Source organism: Mustela nigripes, chromosome 3 (genome assembly GCF_022355385.1).
Source record: "Mustela nigripes isolate SB6536 chromosome 3, MUSNIG.SB6536, whole genome shotgun sequence".
Taxonomy (NCBI): Eukaryota; Metazoa; Chordata; class Mammalia; order Carnivora; family Mustelidae; genus Mustela; species Mustela nigripes.
This window is the reverse complement of record NC_081559.1, coordinates 54385536-54405162: the sequence shown is the minus strand read 5'-3', so window position 1 is coordinate 54405162 and position 19627 is coordinate 54385536. Positions and strand designations below refer to the sequence as shown.

General features: G+C 41.1%; 1 protein-coding gene across 2 annotated transcripts in view; it reads left to right on the top strand.

Moving 5' to 3' along the window:
* ACVR1 (activin A receptor type 1) overlaps positions 1-19019 on the top strand; it is a 127720-nt gene extending 108701 nt beyond the window's left edge. For both annotated transcript variants that reach the window (XM_059394001.1, XM_059394000.1), the window contains exons 10-11: positions 16706-16836; positions 17793-19019. In XM_059394001.1, coding sequence (XP_059249984.1) covers positions 16706-16836; positions 17793-17927 — 266 coding nt within the window. In that variant the 3' untranslated portion in view covers positions 17928-19019. The remainder of the gene's footprint in view (positions 1-16705; positions 16837-17792) is intronic.
* Positions 19020-19627: the final 608 nt, after the last annotated feature.

Sequence of the window (19627 nt, the reverse complement as noted above, 5' to 3'; positions counted from 1 at the left end):
GCTGGTCCTCTTACGAGTAAGTTTTGTGAAATGGTGTCATCTTCATGGTTACAGAAGCACGTGTCAGTCATTTTCAACCTGTGGCCCCTCCAATCAACTCTTAACTTATTCTGGTCTTTCCTGTATGCATATCAACCGCAAATACATTGTTGAACTTTACTGGAAGTGCACTGTATTCTGAAAGGACTAAGTGGACTGTTTTAAATTGCACCTGCCCCAGCTACCCAGAAAGTGGATTTCTACGGCAGGCTCTCTTGAACCACCTAAATAGACTTCTATCTTCTCCGCTGGAAGTCTTCTTTCAGAGGGCAGGTCAGAAATTGCTCCAGAAAAACAGGAAAATACTATTTGTTTAGATTAATATTTATTTTCAAAAGCTACTTTCCCCTCCTAGGAGTCCTTGGAATCCTGGTTTTGAAGTATGAAGGAAATAATGTGTGAATTCTTAAGGACTGAGATTCTTGGGGCAATCATAATTTTTCTGAACAACATAACCAGAGAATAGGAAGTTCTTTGAGGAAAGTGGCATCGGGATAATTTACCCTAGCTTTCGTGTGCAGTAATTCAAATTGGCATGCCTTCATGGTAGCTGCTGCTGCTGCTGCTTTTTCTTTTCTTTTTTTTCTCTAACAGCAGAGTGTGTCTGGCTTTGAGACCCTTGAGAGTGTTTGTTAAAGGCAGTGTTTCAGATTAAACATAAACGTACATGCATTGCTACCTGACCGTTCTTTTAATTTTCTTTTTCTTTTCATTCTTCTGATGGAGTCATGAACATCTTCTTGGTAATTATTTCTCAATCGTTGGGAGCTTACCGACTAGCATTTTGGGCTGTCCAGTGCCTTGAGAATTATCTGCAGCAGGGAGATTGTTTTGCTGATTTATGAAGCTCTGAACTTTGCCTGGAATTACACATCGACTTCATTTGCTCACCCTCTCCCCAATAATCCTTGAGCATCTTGGAACTGAAAATCTAATTTTAATTTATTTTAGCACACAGTTTAGAGAAGGATTGGCGTCATAATCAACTATGCACTGGGGAACTTGCCCCCCGTGAAGAGGAAACTAATATCCCGAGGCCAGGATGGTAGCCGGCCAGCGGCCGCTGGGCTGGAACAGCTCCAAGCAGGCCTGCATGATGAAAGCGGAGCTTGGCAGAAATGCGGGATTTGGGCTTTGTAAGAATTCATGTTGCAAATGCATTCCCTGTGTCACAGGCATCAACCCAAGTGGCTCTTAAAGATCACTTGTTCCTAATAGGAGTCCGTGTGAAATTAGAGTCGCCGGTTTAAAACTGAGCTCAGCAAATGGTAGTTATGCTGAATGTTATTTTGCTGAAAAAGATCATGGAGAGTAGAGGAAGAGAGACTATTTTGGTTGTTTGATTGATTGACTTCCTGTTACATCATCATTTAGGTGGCTCTGTGGTTCCTAAAATTCTGTGGGTTGAACTTCTCTTCTGTGGTGTGGTTAGATTTTTAGTGGGAGGTAAGGGTATGTTGTGTCTCCTTTTAAATCAGTTACTGTCCCTTGGCAGTGACTAATTTGATATTTTCCCCTTCTCTTTTTAGCCCCCCCCCACTCCTCCCATGAATGTTCTTAGGCACGCGCACGCGCACAGATGGAAATCACTTTATCTGGACTCAAAATAGGTTTGCATGTGGGATTGAACACTGCTAGGTTTATTATTAATATTTTAGTTATTACTACACCAAAATGAAGATGAGTAGAAAGAAAAATAAGAGAAAATTTACCCGTATGTTCTAACATCCTGTGCTTTCCACTTCTTCTCTATGCACCCTTGTATGTGTTTTTGAGTTTGTTAGCGTCATAATATAGACACAGTTCTGTATCATCTTTTTCATTCAAGTGTGTCATTAGTCTGTGTTTATTTTATGTGGTCGCGTGATATTTTATTAGCCATGATCATGTTGCAGACATCCCATCTCCTCCATTTGGGTCCTATATTAGGTACATTTTGTTCATATAACTTTTTCATTTGGAGAATTAATTCTTAATCTGGAAACCAGTCGACCTAATAGGTCAAAAAGTATGGAGGTTTTATGGCTTGACACATATTGCCAAATTGCTTTTCATAAGAGTTGCACTAATTTCCAATCTCCCGCTCACCCCAGGGTGTGATGTACCTATTTCACTTTCTTACTAGCTTTAGGAACTGTCATTAAAAGAATATATATTTTTGAAATTATTGCATATAAAATGTAGCTCATTTAAATATATGAATGTCTTATCTTAGGAAGGTCGTTATAATTATGCATCCTTTGAGTTTCTGAGTCCGTGATAAAAATTGATGACCAGATAGTTCTCCAGGAGCAATAGGATCCTCAAGTGAACCATGAGTATAAAAATATGTTGCATTTTGTATTTTCATTGGAATGTTACATTTATTTGCTGCTAATAATAAACTTCATGCTGTTTCTATACAGGAAATGAGAATTAAGTCCATGTGCACATCTGAAAACTTCTCACTAGTGTCTTTTATACTTATTATGTTTCGTCTGACACCGAATTTGCAGTCGGTGAGAAGGAAAATGGTTTCTTACCCTTCCTGTGTGAATTTTGGGGGTCCGCTTAAGGCAGAGGTTTGCCTGGATTGATAGTTCTTAAACTGCGTGTGCGTCAGATTTGTCTAGAAACAGAATGCTGGGCCCGCCGCCCCAGGGTTTCTGACTTAGGGGGTTTGGACGGAGAACCTCCCTTTCTAACAGGGCCACAGGTGATCCCCATACTACTGTTGCATCAGGGACCATGCTCTCGAGAGCTCCTGTTGACATGGGATCCGTCTTCCCAGGCTGGGAAATAGGCGGCCGCCAGGATGCCGACAGTCTCTCTGAGCGGGATGCCTGTGATATGTTTCTGATACCTTACGTGACACCTGCTCTCTCTTGCAAGCTTAAGAGGGGTTCATCTTTAATAAGAGTCTTGGATCTAGCTCATGGCCTTTCTTTCTAGGTTTTTGCTACTCGTCTGACAGTACTCTTCTTTTCCTCCTTTGATACAGAGATCAGTGGCTAGATTTGTGTCTGGTTACCTGAGTTCTGTGTTGTGTGAGGACAGAACCTTACATGGGGATTGGGTAGGTAAATAGATACATTGTTACTGTGGACTTGTGCCATTTAGCTTTGGTCTGATAGAAGATCTTGAGTCACCCTTCTAAGCATCCCCAGTAGTATGTTCCCTCCCCAGGATAGAAGCTCTTTCTCTGGAGCCTCAGATTTCAATGTCATACCTTGTTTGGATCTCTATATGCAGAAACTCGGGAGGTGTGTTGTTCTAACACTGGGATCATCTGCTCAAGGACTTAAAAACCAAGTAAGATAATCTTCATCATCCATCTTCCAGCACATCTTTGAGTAGCATGGTCTGAGCAGCTTGAGCCTCTGTTCACCTCCACATAGCTCACAGACAGCTGTATATTTCATGGCAGTTTCATGTCATATTACATTATTGTTTCTGTGACAGGCACACTTCAGGATTAATGCACTAGGAATGTTGAAAAGGCAGGGTGCCCAGATTGTATAGGCAAGAACATTTAGATGATGGGGTAGATCCTGTTCCTTCGTTATGTTTGGTTGCTAAGTACCTTGTTGTGCCATGTTTCTCGCTTCCCTTGCTTTGGCTTTCCTCATGCCCAGAGCTCCGCGCAGGGAAGCTGCTGGGAAGGGTGTCCTCTGTGCAGCTGTGTGCTGCGGCCCTGGGCCTTCTGAGGAGGTAGTGTAAGCCTTAACATGTCAGGCTCTCGGTCATACTCTGCCTTGATCACATACATCAGTGTCATCGTCCAGCAAATATTGCTGGTAATAGAATTTACTTGAACGTGTTCTGATGATGACTGAGCTCGTGTGTGTAGAGCACCCTGCGTGTGTCTGGCATGTGGTCAGGGTTCAGTAACCCAGCCGTGGGTATTTGCTGTTCCCTGGAAATGAGTGGTGGAGGCCACGCATGGGATTCTCCACTGGCCTTCCTTCACCTCTCCTCATGCCGGCCCTTTACTGGGACACTACATGCATTTCCCTCTTGACTCCTCACCCCAGCACTGGGTGGACACACGCTTGTTTCACTGCTACTGGCTTTGCTTATTTTGTGATGGATTCATGTGAAAATGTATCTTGCTGTATCCTCTGTGGGGTGATGACTAGGAAATATTTGTTAGAATAGATTCTTCAAGCATGTGTGTCAAACATGGACTTAGTCTCAGTAATCCCTGGGCTTGCCAGGGACCTGCATGCACATCCGTTCCTAAGCCCAATGGGCTTGTGTATGGAAACCATGACAACTTTTCTTTAGCAACTTCATACCCACGTTTCATGATTTTTTTCCACTTGTATATATTAAGATTTGAACAAAGAGGGGCACCTGGGTGGCTCAGTGGGTTAAGCCTCTGCCTTCGACTCAGGTCGTGATCTAAGGGTCCTGGGATCGAGCCCCGCATTGGTCTCTCTGCTTAACCAAGAGCCTGCTTCCCCCGCCCCCCCTCTGCCTGCTGCTCTGCCTACTTGTTCTCTCTCTTCATCAAATAAATAAATAATTTTAAAAAAAGGAAAGATTTGAACAAAGGGAAGAATTCTCATGTTAGGGAATGTTTGTCATATTCAATATTAGACTAATTTCTTTCAGGTGTTTTTGTGTTTGCTTGTTTTCTTGATCCTTTCGTTAAGGGGCTAGGGACAGGGGTTTAGAGGTGGAGGGAGGAAAGAAGGCTACTTTCCCACTGATTCCCAGAATTTCATGGGCCTGATTTAGAGATCCAGACCAGAGGAGGGTCATCAACTGATCTCATGACCAAATAATCTGAGCCTGGCAGAACTTGACTGGGTGCTGTTCAGGTATCAGGGTCTTAAACCTTGTAACAGCCCAGCATTCAGTGAAACATTCTCCCTCTCCTGGGAGACCCCGGAAGCTGCCAACTGTTTGGGACTCTCGTGGAGCCTCTCTCTCTCCCTCTAGGTGTTGACCTTAGGCCAGATCTGAGACATCTTGTTCATGGCTTAACTCTCCTAGGCTTTTTGTCCTCTCCTCTGACAACTAACTGTGACATTAATGTATACTTTTAGGAGGGTCCGACTACACAGTGATCTGTAAACTATGTTACATTGTAATTATGTTACATTGATGAGAATCTCGATAATAGAAATTACTTATGTAATTTTGACACAGATGTCTGAGAACAGAGTCCGTTTTGGCTTGAGTGACGTGCATGTTTCCATATGCTTGTGGATGGCAGTGGGGGTCGAGGCATGAGGACATGCCATACGTGTTCTCTACCTAGCAGGGAACAGGCAGACCTGCTCTTTCAGCTCCCTTCCTGTTGCAGAAAGGAGTACTTGCCACGGGGTAAGGCAGGGCTTCCCGCCAAGTGTGTGGTGTTAGATTACAGAAAGGCCTTGAGATACTGATTCTCTTAAATCTCCAGCAGTGAGCCAGGACCCAGGGGGCCCAGAACCTCCTGCATTGTCGTCAGCTCTGCTCTGAGCAGCTTTATCCATTCACCTATTAGCAGTGTTTGATGTGGGGCACAGCACAAAAAATGTCTGAAGGCTTCCTGTTAGGAATGTTAATCGCAATAACACAAATATCGGAAATACCTTTATGTTTCTTAAAGAACAGAGTTCGCAAGCATTCTTTCTGGTGAGACTAAATTCATTTATGCACATACTACCTTTGTGATTTTTTTCCCATATCCAAATTTGTACCTTTATTAATCTTTTTCTTTAACTTGGCTTTTTTCAAACTTCATTTTCGAGGCCTAGTTGATGATGTTATGTTAGTTTTAGGTATACGACATAGTGATTCAACAAGTCTGTACGTTAGGCTGTCTTCACACGATTGCAGCAACTATCACCATACATTATTACAGTACCACTGACTCTGTTCCCTATGCTGTACCTTTCATGCCTGTGACTTACTCATTCCATAATTGAAGCTTGTACCTCTCCTTCACCCATTTTGCCCATCTCCCCACCCCCTCCCTCTGGTAACCATCAGTTTGTTCTTTGTATTGATGGGTCCATTTCTGCTTTTTGTTTTTCCTTTTGTTTTGTTTTTTAAGATTCTGTAATAAGTAAATTGATACGGTGTTTGTCTTTTTCTGTTGGAATTATTTCACTTAGCATGATACTCTCTAGGTGCATTCCTATTGTGGCAAATGGTGAAATCTCCTTCTTTTTTATGGCCGAGTAATATTCCACTTGGTACATATGTATGTGCATGCATGTGTGTTTGTGTGTAGATACACACACCACATTGTCTTTATCCATTCGTCTCTTGATGGGAATGTGGATTGCTTCCATTGTAAATAATGCTGCAATAAATGCAGGTGTGCATATATCTTTTTGTACTAGTATTTTCATTGTCTTTGGGTAAATACCCAGTAGTGGAATTACTGTATTGGATGGTATTTCTCTTAAGTTTTTTTGAGGACCATCCCTACTGTTTTCCACAGCGGTTGTGCCAATTTATATTCCTGCATGAGGGTTTTTCTCTACATCCTCACCAGCATTGGTTCTTTCTTGTCCTCTTGATACTAGCCATTCTGACAGGTGTCAGGCAATACCTTGTTGTGGTTTTGATTTGCATTTCCCTGATAATGAGTGATAGTGAGCATCTTGTCATGTGTCTGTTGGCCATCTGGATGTCTTCTTTGGAGAAATGTCTATTCAGGTCTTCTGCCACTTTTAGTCAGATTATTTATTTTTTGGTGTCCAGTTGTCTAAATTCTTTATATTTTGGATATTGACCCCTTACTGGATATATCATTTGCAGATATCTTCTCTCATTCATTGGGTTCCCTTTTCATTTTATTGATGATTTCCTTCACTCTGCAAAGCTTTCTATTTTGGAATAGTCCCAATGGTTTATTTTTCCTTTTGTTTTTGTTGCCTGATGACGTATCTAGAAAAATGTTTTTATGGTTGATGTCCAGATTACTGCCGATATTACATTCTAGGAGTTCTATAGTTTTGGGTGCCATGTTTACATCTTGAAACCATTTTGAGTTTATTTTTGTCTATGGTGTGAGAAAGTGGTCCAGATTTCTCAGCACCATTTATTGAAGAGAATGTCTTTTCCCTATGGTATATCCTTGCCTCCTTTGTCATTGGTTAATTAACCATGTAAGTGTGTGTTTTTCTTTCTGGCTCTCTGTTCCATTTCATGTATCTATGTGTCTGCTCTTTATGCTAGTATCATAGTGCTTTGATTATCCCAGCTTTTTTTTTTTTAAAGATTTTATGTATTTGAGAGAGCCGTCAAGAGAGAGCACACAGACAGTGGGAGCAAGAGGGGGAGAAGCAGACTCCCGCTCAGCAGGGAGCCCAACAGGGGCTTCACCCCAGGACCTTGGGATCATGACCTGAGCCGAAGGCAGACACTTAACCAGCTGAGCCACCTACGCATCCCGATGATCACAGCTTTGTAATATGTCTTGAAATCTGGGATTGTGATACCTTCAGCTTTTTCTTTCTCGGGATTACTTTGTCTCTTTAGAGTCTTCTGTGGTTCCACAAAAGTTTTAGGATTATTTGTTCTTGTTCTGTGAAAAATGCCATTGTTACTTTGATGAGGATCATATGGAATCTGTAGATCACTTTGGGTAATGTGGACATTTCCACAGAATTAATTCTTCCAGTCTGTGGTATGGTTTTCCGTTTCCTTGTGACATCTTCAGTTCCTTTCATCAGAGATTATAGTTTTCAGAGGACAAATCTTTCACCTCCTTGGGTAAGTTTATCCCTAGGTATTTTATTCGTTTTGATGGGATTATAAATGGGATTGTTTTCTTAATTTCTTGCTGTTACTTCATGATTAGTGCATAGAAATGCAACAGATTTCTGTGTATTAATTCTGTATCCTGCAACTGTACTGAATTCTTTTAGTCAAGTAGTTTTTTGGTGGAGTCTAGTGCTTTTTATGTATAGTGGTAGGTCATCTAAAAATAGTGACAGTTTTATTACTTTATTGCCTTTTATTTCTTTTCTTGTGTTTTTGTCTGAGTGCTGTGGCTAGAACTTTCAGTGTTATGCTGAGTAGAAGTGGCAAGAGTGCATCCTGGTCTTACTTCAGATCTTAGAGGAAAATCTCTCGACTTTTTCCTATGGAGTATGATATTGTGTGTGAAGATGAAAGGGTTTTGTCCATGACCACTTCAGATTTTCTCATATGCTACTCTTGAAGGAAATAGTGTTTTATCTTCCAGTTCTCTCAGGAGCCAAACACAAACCATTCTAATTCTTACTAAAATGGCTTTACTTGTAAAGTTCTAGTCTCTGAAGGATTTCAGAATTTCTCTAGGAGTTTACAGCAGCTCTCGGTGTGGATGTAGGTGTGAGGGATGATGTTCTCCCCTCGCCTGTTCCCTGGATATCACGGTGACTGCCCACGTTGGAGGACAGTGGAGAGAGACAGTGAAGTGAGCAGCTTGCGACATGAGATTAGTGCAGAGAGGAGTGTAATTCATTATGTCACTGTCAGCTTGTTGGGAAAAATTCTAGAATATAAACAAGGCATTGGATGCTAGTTTAGCTTTATTGTTAATTACCTGGGAACTTGGACCAAGTAAGTTTTCCTGTGTAGTCCTCAGTTTTTTTCTTGTGAAGGAAGAGGACTGCGATGTAACGGACACGATTCTGACATCCCATGATGTCTCTTCACCTTAACCTTCAGATTATTCGATATATAACCAGGTCAATAGTCTCTTATCTGTGCTTGAGAAATTCATCGACTTTAGAATCCAAGCCTTTCATAACTTACTTGGCAGAATACCTGAACTCATTGAGCAGTCAGACTTGACCTGAATTGAAATAAATCCATTTATAGCTTTTATTTATCCCATTTAGTGGGACTGTTCATCCATTTCAGTACAGAAATGTGTTTGGTTGCGGGGTATCCCTCAGACTCTGCTAGGGTATCATATAAATAGGGTATGTGCCCCTTATTTCCTTTGTAAAGTGTAAAAAACCCTCCAAATTCCTCAAACAGATCTAACCTCAAGGGTTTTAGATAAAGGATTGTGGACATAATCAACATTCACTCAAGTAATATGTATGCATATACTAGGTATTCCTTTAGGCCCTGGAAAGCAGTTGAGAAAAAAAAAAAAAAAACAACCTAATTTATTTCTTTAATATTTACTAGATGAAGTGACTATGGTTGAGGTGTATGGGGAAGTCACAGAGTGTGGGGAGGACATGGAACTTTGTCCGGGGGCCCGGAATTGTGGTAGCGAGGAGGGAGGGTTCTTCTCTGAAGATAGAAAGCGTGAACTGAGTCGTGAGATGAAAGGAGCCCGTCAGGTGGACTAGCCTGGGCGGACATGTAGATGGGAATGAGAAATACAGTCCAATGAGGATGACAGTTGGTATCCTGGGCAAAAGGAAGCACTGTGGGGGTTGATACAGGTGCCCCATGTCCAGAAGCGCAAGCCACGCTAGTGTGGCGATGCCCAGGTATGTGGGGCAGCATGCTGGGGGTAATGAGCCTGAGCCCATGCAGACATAAGGAGCTTTCCCCTCAGTTTTTCTCCTAAAGGTTTTGCAGGGGGCCGGGGATATGGTGAGTGGCTAGTTGCGGGGGAGGGGATTTGAAGTCCCAGATACAGCTTGTCACAGCAGGGAGAAGTGGTGCCCCGATCTAAGGCTTTGGTGGGGGAGGATTGCAGAGAAGACTGCCTTTCCAGAGAGTGGTCTAAGATGCAAGGCCGGCATCTCGTGCTTTTTGGTACACTGTGGAGGGCATTCTTTTTGGTCTGCGTATCAGCTTTGTGGTGTGAACTTCAAGGTGTTGGAACTAAGGCCTGGCAATTAAGGGCTTTCTTTACTCAGGACTGTGCAGCAGATCCAGGGGAGGGCTACTGCTTGGTAAAGATGTATTTGCGGCAGAGAATAGAAGAGTTCCAAACAGACATATGCCCAGGAAAAACATTTTTGTAGAAATCAAATACGTATGCCAAGAGTTGTGGGGGAGTAGCTTATGAATAATTTCTGATTCCTTTCTTGTGCCCTTTGAGTCACGCCAGCCACCTTTCATGGAAAAGCAGGGCCTGGCTCCCTCGGTCCTTCCCCGACTACTGGGTAAGGGCTCTGCCTCCCCTGCGTTCCCACACCTTTTGCTGTATGCACCCCTCATCTGGCACTCCAAGTACTTTGCATTTTTAGTCACTTTCCCTGCTGTCCTCTCTGCTGGCTCATAATTTGGCAGTTGTTCATTGAGTGCTGTCTTCAAAGGACGTAAGAGTCCGCTCTTTTGCCTGGCTCCCCCAATTTCTGGCAGAAGTGAGGAGCAGTTAGAAGTAACTTCCTACCTTGACAACACACCATTTCCATCATCCTTGACCTCTCACTCCCCCTGCCCTCCTGTGCACCTGATTTCAGCCACAGGGAATTTCCTCCCAGTTTACAACAAGTGAGGGTCATCTGTAACCCGTGTCTTTGTCCTTGGTCCCTCTCCCCCCACAAATGTCCCTTTTTGGTGCTTCTCATTCCCATCCCCTTCTCTGCCTTGTAGACTCCGTGTCTTTCTGTCTTTCTAAGCCCTAGCTCCCGGAAGGCTTACTTAGGCTTCCATGACACCCCGTTATGTCTGGTGTCACAAAACCACACAGCTGGTTTTTTCCTCTAAGACTTGCGGAGAATCCTATCCCGCACATTCTCCCTGCTCTTTCCTCTAATGCCTGTCTCTAATTTGTCCTGGTTCCCTTGCCTCTTGTTCTGCGCCTTATTGCCAGCACCACATCTCTTTTTATTCTTGTATCCCCAGTGCCAAACACAACCTCTGACTCAGTAACCATTCTGATCCCGTAAACTGTGTATGCCAGTTTAGGAACGAGCACATAAAATTGTATTTTGGGGCACCTGGGTGGCTCAGTGGGTTAAAGCCTCTGCCTTCGGCTCAGGTCATGATCCCAGGGGCCTGGGATCGAGTCCCGCATCGGACTCTCTGCTCCGCAGGGAGCCTGCTTCCTCCTCTCTCTGCCTGTCTCTCTGCCTACTTGTGATCTCTGTCTGTCAAATAAATAAAATCTTTAAAAAAAAATGTATTTTGAAAGGCAAAGATAGATAGTAGTGGGGTCAAAACCATTTTTGAGGTTCTTTTGTTTTTATAAGATTTCCATTATCTAAAGTAAGAAGGGCTTGTCCTCATCCACAGATTTCCAGACCCTTGACAAACAAGAGCATGTCTTCCACTTACATCATCCTTATTGTTTAATATGGTGCTCCACACCTTGTAGACACATAATGTACTTTATATTGACTGAAATAAAATCACTGCTCTCTTTGGCCAGAGGGAGTTCCACCTGACTCTTAGAGTTTAATCCCAGATTTATTTGGCACTGGCCATGCTTCTCCAGAATAAGATGGAGGCTATCGGCAACTGACCAGTAGTTGAAGAAAGAGAAGTGTGACTAAATCCCAGGCATAATCCATTAAATGGTCTTTCTTTTTAAATTTGATTCCTTTTGTTAAAACATGGAGCAGATAGATAATGAGATTAAAGTATGGGAAATATAAACACGAGGGAAAACCAGATTTGTATAGTGAAATGTGTTGTTCGGGATCACTGGATTTCATGTTTTAAAAATCCACCCATGCCCTTTTCTTTGGCATATTTGTAATAAAAACTCCACTTCGCTCAGGCAGATTATCCCCAGGTATTCACTGGCTAAGTGAGTGTGAACAGGCAATGCTATTATGCTAACTTAAAAAAAATTAAATTAGGCTACTAAATGTAGTCTCTTTTGGAGGAATTAAGACACCATGAAGGGCACATCTCTCACTATATTTCTTATAAATTCATGTGGCCCTTAAATAAGTTATAAGCATCCATGTCTAGTTGTATTTTGTGTGGTATGTCTTAGTACTAGAAGGAAATACTTTTGTTTAAAAGTTTCATGGGCTTTTCACAGGAGGAGATAAGGCCCTTGAGATGAGGGGTCACAAATCTTCTGAAAGCAGTGGTTTAGGTTTTGCCAGGAAAGGTTTTAATCCATTAACTAATATCCTTCGTGATTACAGTTATACAATGTGGGTAAGTTATTTAGACTTAAACAGTCTCAATTAGAAACCTTTTTTTCCTTACTGGAAACATGGAATGTAGTTATCAATTAACTTAGTCAAATCAATGAAGTTAAAGAAATTGCTTAGATCTTAAGCACGTTCCTTATCATGACTGGTCTTTTGCATAAATGATGTGTATTTATACAGGATTTATAAAATGGATTCTTGCAGTTAAGTAACTTAATTTCTTTGATCAGTAACAAAGGGATTGAAGCTTTTCAGGTGACCTGTAGGAACTAGAAGGCTGTGAGAAAAGTTAAAATTCAATTTTTCTTTCTTTTCCCCAAACAACCTGTTAGGTATTTAGGAATAGAAGAAAGTTACATGGAGAAAGAAAAAGAGAACAGTCAACCAAGTAGTCCCCTGGCCTCATTGCTGAAGCCTTTGATGATAGAAGAAAAATGAATTTCTTGGTTTCTCCTCTTTAAGGAGAAGAATCAATTTTCTAATTCTAAGTGATGAAGCTTAAAATTTCTCTCTTTGTAGAATTACATCAATTTCTTTCACAAAGAAGAGTAATTTTTCTGGGGAAAAAAGGTTTCTAAGGCATTGGAAGCTATGCTCAGCTGAAATTAACCTCTTTCATGTTTGCTTGGGGTAAGAAGCGAGTTCATGCTTTTCAGCCATTCTACTGTCTTCCCAAATGACAGTCTCTCTCTACATTTCATTTCATGCCTTCAGTCTGAAAGTAGATAATAGAGCCATCAAGCAAGCAACTGCGTCTGGCAGTCTGAGGTGACTCATTGCCCATAGAAAGAAGAAATGACTATTTCATATTATTTGCATTCTACCAATGGATGGGATTATTTCTGTGTTCTGTTTTTACTTCTCTACTTTCACTTCTGATTTTTGGGGGGCCTTTTTTCTTTTTCTTGATGAGTCCGGCTAATGGGTTACTAATTTTCTTGATATTTCAAAGAACCAGCTCTTGGTTCTATTGACCTTTTCTTTTTCTTTTCTTCTCTCTGTGTTTTCAATTTTCTGTTTCTGCCTTGATTACCACTATTTACTTTTTTCCACGAAGTCTGGGTTTATTCTTTTTCTAGTTCCTTTAGGTGTACGGTTAGATGGAGATTTTTCTTTTTTCTTGGGGTAGGCCTGGATTGCCGTCAACTTCCCTCTGGAACAGCTTTTGCTGTGTCCCAAAGATTTGGGACCCTTGTGTTTTCATATTTATTTGTCTGTGGTTTGTTTTTTTTTTTTTTGTATTCCCTCTTTCATGTCTTTGTTGGTCTGTTTGTTCTTTAGTAGTATATGTTGTTTTTGTCTTTTCCAGGTTTGTTTGTTTGTAATTGGTTTTTAGTTTTATACTATTGTGTTTGGAAAAGATGCTTGGTAGGATTTCAGTCTACTTAAATTTATTGAGACTTGTGGGCAGACATTTTATCCTGGAGAATGTTCCATGTGCGCTTGGAAAGTATGTGTTCTCTGCTGTGTTTGGATGGAGTATTCTGTGTATACTTAAGTCCATCTGGTCTAATGTGTCAAAGCCACTGTTTCCTTGTTGATTTCTTTTTGGGTGATCTGTTGATGTAGTGGGATGTTAAGTCCTGTACTACTAGCGCATTACTGTCAAATTCTCCCTTCTGTCTGTTGCTATTTGCTTTATGTATTTAGATGCTCTAGTGTTGGGTGCATAGATATCTACTATTGTTATAATGCTCTTTTTGGATTGAACCCTCTATCATTATGTAATGCTCTTTGTTGTGACAGTCTTTGCTTTAATCCATTTAATCTGATCTAAGTATTGCTTCCCGAGCTTTTAATCTTTTTTTTCAGCTTTCATTTAAACGGAATGTCTCTTTCCATCCCTTCACTTTCACTCTATGTCTTTGGGTCAGAAGTGAATCTCTTGGGATGTTTGGGTGCCTCCATTTTGTGTAAGTGCCTTTAGCTCAGGTCATGATCCTAGGGTTCTGGGATCAAGTCCCACATCAGGATCCTTGCTCAGTGGGGAGTTTGCTTCTCCATCCCCCCAAACAATAGGTTTTTGTTTTGTGTTTATCATGAGATTTATTTATAAAATCCTAAGTATACAGCAGTCTGTACTAAATTGATGGTCATTTAAATTTGAACACATTATTCTAAAAGAACTTTATTTTCCTTGTTTTATTTGTTGTCATATTTTACATTTTTATTTTGTGAAGACCTGTCACCTACAATTGATTTTACTACTTTTGTCTTTTTTAATCTTCATATTTGCTTTATAAGTGATTGCTTTACTACCTTTACTGTGTTTGCTTTCAGCACATGAATTTTCTTTTCTTTCATCATTTTTCTTCTACTTTTGGCCTTTTCCTTTTTTACTTATAGAAGTGCTGTTAACATTTCTTATAAAATCTATTTAGTAGTGGTGATGAACTCCTTTAACTTTTGTGTATTAGGGGAACCCTTTACCAGAAAAGTTATCATTCAGAATTTTTTTTTTAAAGATTTTATTTATTAATTTGACAGAGAGAAATCACAAGTAGACGGAGAGGCAGCCAGAGAGAGAGAGAGAGGGAAGCAGGCTCCCCGCTGAGCAGAGAGCCCGATGCGGGACTCGATCCCAGGACTCTGAGATCATGACCTGAGCCGAAGGCAGCGGCCCAACCCACTGAGCCACCCAGGCGCCCCTCATTCAGAATTTAAGGAGATATTCTTGGTCTTAGTAGTTTTTTGTTTGTTTTTTTCCTTTCAGCATTTTGTAGTACAGAAAGGAGTGACATGATATATTCAAAGTTTCTGCTGAATAATCAGCTGATAGCCTTTTGGGGTTTCCCTTGTATTTGACTATTTGCTTTTGTCCTTTTCTTTGACATTTTAATTATTATGTGTCATGGTGTGGACTTCCTTGGTTTCCATCTTGTTCAGGACTTTTGGTGCTTCTGTACCTAGAAGTCTGCTGTACACCCCCAACCCCCCGCCAAGTTAGGAAAGTTTTCAGCTATTATTTCTTCAAGTAAGTTTTTTGCCCCCTTTCTATCTTCCTTTCTGAGACCCATAGAATGCAGATCTTTTTTTATGTCTAAGAGATCCCAGTGTGTCCTTATTTTTAAATATTTTTTTTTCTTTTTCCTGTTCTTGGATGCTCTCCATTACCTTAGACTGCTTACCAATAGATCATTGATCCATTCTTCTGCATCCTCTAATCTACAATTGATTCCCTCTAGTAAATACTTTGTTTCAGTTATTGTGTCTTCAACTCCGATTGATTCTGTTTTTTAATTTATTGAAATTCTTCCTGAGTTTATCCCCTGTCTTCTCCAGTCTGGTAGCATCTTTGTGACCATCTCTTTGAACTCTTTATGAAGTAGATTGCTTATTTCAATTTCATTTACTTCCTTGCCTGAGCTGTTGTCTTATTTCTTTTGAAGCATATTCCTCTATCTCTTCATTTTGCCTGGCTTTCAAAGTTTCTATGGATTAGGCAGAATAGCTAATTCTTTTAAAATTGAAGGGATGGTCTGTTTTACTGTCTTTTCCCATAAGACAATGCCTGGTAACTTTGGTTAGCTGGCTAGATCTGTGGCTCTCTACACAGAAGGCATCCTTGCAGGACAGCTAAAGTGGCTACAGGTCAGGTTATCCCAGGGTACTCTGTGAGGAGGGAATCCTGGCAGGGCAAGAGGAGCTGAAGTGTTGCGCAGGCCAGGGTAGATGGGGGTGCTTCATGAAGGGGGATCCTGTTGGATTAGCCTGAGCTGAAGCAGGTGCAGTGTACAGAGGTGGTGCCCTGCCAGGCTGTCTAGAACTGAAGTGTTACGGGTCTGGAGTGTTCCTGGGTAGTTTATACCTGTGTCACCTTGACAAGATGACTGGAGCCATAGTGAGCACTGACCAGGAGGGTCTTAGTGTGTGCTGCATGTGGTTGCCTTGGTGGATGGCTAGGGCTAGTGTGGGATGTGGGCCTGGAGCTCACTGGAACAGTCAGCCAGCTGTGGTTTGCAGACCCTTCTCTTGTCTGCACTAAGGGCTGAGGGCAGGGCGGGGAGGGGGATACCTAGCAGTGGTGTTCACCAGGCCCTGACTGAGAGAGTTCCAGCAGATTCCCTGCATGTGGTGGAGTTGCAGGGCTGGCTCTTTTATATTCTAGTTGATGTTTTAAACTGTGACATTTTTTTCTGTGCCCCAGGTAGACAAACCTGGTACTAGCTCTCCCTGCTATAGTGCCACAGTGTTGGGGGTATGGGCTCCCTTCATTTCTATGTCTCCATTTCTATGCCATTCTCTCTATGGTCTTTTGTTGTACAGAAGCTGTTCATTCAGCCCTCAGTTCTTCTTCAGGAGGAATGGCTGTATAAGTGGGTATAGATTTGGGGTATCCATAATGGAGAGATGTTCAGGTTCTTCCTAGGTCACCATCTTATACTGGAATGTTGTCATTCTGTGATTATGAAAGGAATTTTGTCCTCATTTGTCAATAAATGTAGTTACATGAGTAGTAGCCACATTTTCTTCTAATGTAATTCCTGCAGAGATTTGAAGAATTATTACCTTGTTCTCCACTTACTTTGTAGCTTTCAGAATCACCTTGACGTAAGGAAAATGTTCAGTTTTTCTCTGATCATGTTATAACCCATGGTACCAGTTAAGAAATCCCCAGGGGGATCCTCTGTCCTCTTGCTAACCGACACTATTCTTGTCCACGTGTGCAGGTATCGTGGAGGATTACAAGCCACCATTTTACGACGTGGTTCCCAATGACCCAAGTTTTGAAGATATGAGAAAGGTGGTCTGTGTGGATCAACAGAGGCCAAACATACCCAATAGATGGTTCTCAGACCCGGTAAGAGTGCCAGTTTCTCAGTTTTAGAGCAACCTTCACCTTTTTACTAGAAAAGTACTTTACTCTTGAAACTCAAGAGTAAGCCAATAGTATAGTTCCTGAATGATCGCCCTGTCTGTTGCTTTCTATGTTATGTAGAAGGGTCTTGGACCTAGTTTAGTCAGTTCACAAAATGGTATCGTTGAAAGAGCGAAATTCTCTGATCTTGCTAGTAAGTGACAGTAGTCACAGGAGTTTCTACTATTGACTAGCTCCAGGAGTTAGGGGATTCATTACTCTGCTGCTCACAAGTAAAATGCAAGACTAACCTTTTTCCATATCTGCATATCCAAAATTCCAAACAGAGCTGTTCAGCTGAAGTTTTGTTTGTTTATTTGTTTTTTAGGATTTTATTTATTTATTTGACAGACAGAGATCACAAGTAGTCAGAGAGGCAGGCAGAGAGAGAGGAAGGGAAGCAGGCTCCCTGCTGAGCAGAGAGCCTGATATGGGGCTGGATCCCAGGACCCTGGGATCATGACCTAAGCTGAAGGCAGAGGCCTAACCTACTGAGCCACCCAGGCATCCCTGAAGATTCTTATTGCTTCTCTTCAGTAGCCGCAAGTCTGAAACATTGAGATAAGACGCAGACTGCAGATTTCATTGTTAACTCTGGGATAGCATTATCTCTTTTAGCAGGCATAAAACATCAGGGGGTCCAGCCAATTCTTTGTAATTTACCTCAAAGTCAGCTGATAGCATTCAGAGTCCAAAGGCCAGAACTCATCAAAACTCAAGAGGGACTCTTATCAGGGGTCAAGGCTTAGATTATTTGATAAAGAAGATGGCAGTAACATCATTGTGACCTACCAAGACCCGCAGAGTTCTGCAAAATCTCTTGACACAACATCTGCCAACTTTCTAGGGCCATGAAAAAGCCACTTTTTCACCCTGGTATTTATTCTTTCTCTCCTCAGACATTAACCTCTCTGGCTAAGCTGATGAAAGAATGCTGGTATCAAAATCCATCCGCAAGACTCACAGCCCTGCGTATCAAAAAGACTTTGACCAAAATTGATAATTCCCTAGACAAATTGAAAACTGACTGTTGACATTTTCATGGTGTCAAGAAGGAAGAGTTGACGTTGTCATTGTCCAGCTGGGACCTAACGCTGGCCTGACTGGTTGTCAGAACAGAATCCAGCTGTCTCCCTCCGCAAATGGCTGCTTTGACAAGGCAGACATTCGACCCAGCCATGTGTTGGGGAGACACCAAAACCACCCTAACCTCGCTCAATGACTGTGAACTGGGCATTTCACAAACTGTTCACACCACAGAGACTCATGTCGGACAGACACTGTTGCAAAGGTAGGGGAACTGGAGGAACACAGAGAAATCCTAAAAGAGATCTGGGCATTAAGACAGTGGCTTTGCATATCTTTCACAGGTCTCCTAGACTCTCCCCATGGGAAACTCAAGGAGGTGGTGAATTTTTATCAGCAATATTGCCTGTGCTTCTCTTCTTTATTGCACTAGGAATTCTTTGCATTCCTTACTTGCACTGTTACTCTTAATTTTAAAGACCCAACTTGCCAAAACTTTGGCTGCGTACTCCACTGGTCTGTCTTTGGATAATAGGAATTCAATTTGGCAAAACAAAATGTAATGTCAGATTTTGCTGCATTTTACACATGTGCTGATGTTTACAATGATGCTGAAACATTAGGAATTGTTTATATACAACTTTGCAAATTATTTATTACTTGTGCCCTTAGCAGTTTTTACAAAACTGCTTCGTGCATATGTTAAAGCTTATTTTTATGTGGTCTTATGATTTTATTACTGAAATGTTTTTAACACTATACTCTGAAATGGACATTTTCTTTTATTATCAGTTAAATTCACATTTTAAGTGCTTCACATTTGTATGTGTGTAGACTGTAACTTTTTTCAGTTCATATGCAAAAATGTATTTAGCCATTACCCATGTGACACCACCGAATATATTACTGATTTAGAAGCAAAGATTTCAGTAGAATTTTAGTCCTGAACGCTGTGGGGAAAATGCATTTTCTTCGGAATTATCCATTATGTGCATTTAAACTCTGCCAGAAAAAAAATAACTATTTTGTTTTAATCTACTTTTTGTATTTAGTAGTTATTTGTATAAATTAAATAAAAGGTTTTCAAGTCAAAAAGTGAACTTTTTTTTGCCATATAAGATCTGTATTCTAGAATGCATTTTATTATGGGAACAATAGAAGCACAAAATGAATTTGTAAATCAAATTTGCTTTTCAAGTCTCTTGACAATCTTGAGGGTCTTATGAGGGTGATATCCAGCTTGAATGTGATATCAGAAAATTTGAATTTTCTTTCTTTTTTTTTGGTTGTGATTATTTATTCCTGGTCTGTGCACCCAGTTGTGAAATGAAGGTGATGGAGCCTTTTGATCTGTCTTCTTTGCTTAAGGGTTGTGAGTATAAATAGGAGGGATGATATCCGAGCATTTTTTTTAGTATGAGGTCCTGTATGAGTGGAAAGTGGTCTTAAATCTCTCACCTTGCTGCTTGGAGAGAGCCCGCTGCTGGTTTTCTTCACTTCTTGTGTTCAACAGGATTGAAAAGGTAAGGTTTAAAATGACCCAAATAAGAGATGAGGGGTGAATTTTGGGGATGTTCACCAGAGGTAAGTTGATGACATCATTAAGATGCATTTACTTAGAGGGTATATATTAACTTAAAAAAATTGTGGTAAAGTACACATAATCAAGTGGTTAAGTACATTTCACACTGTTTTGCTGATGTCTCCA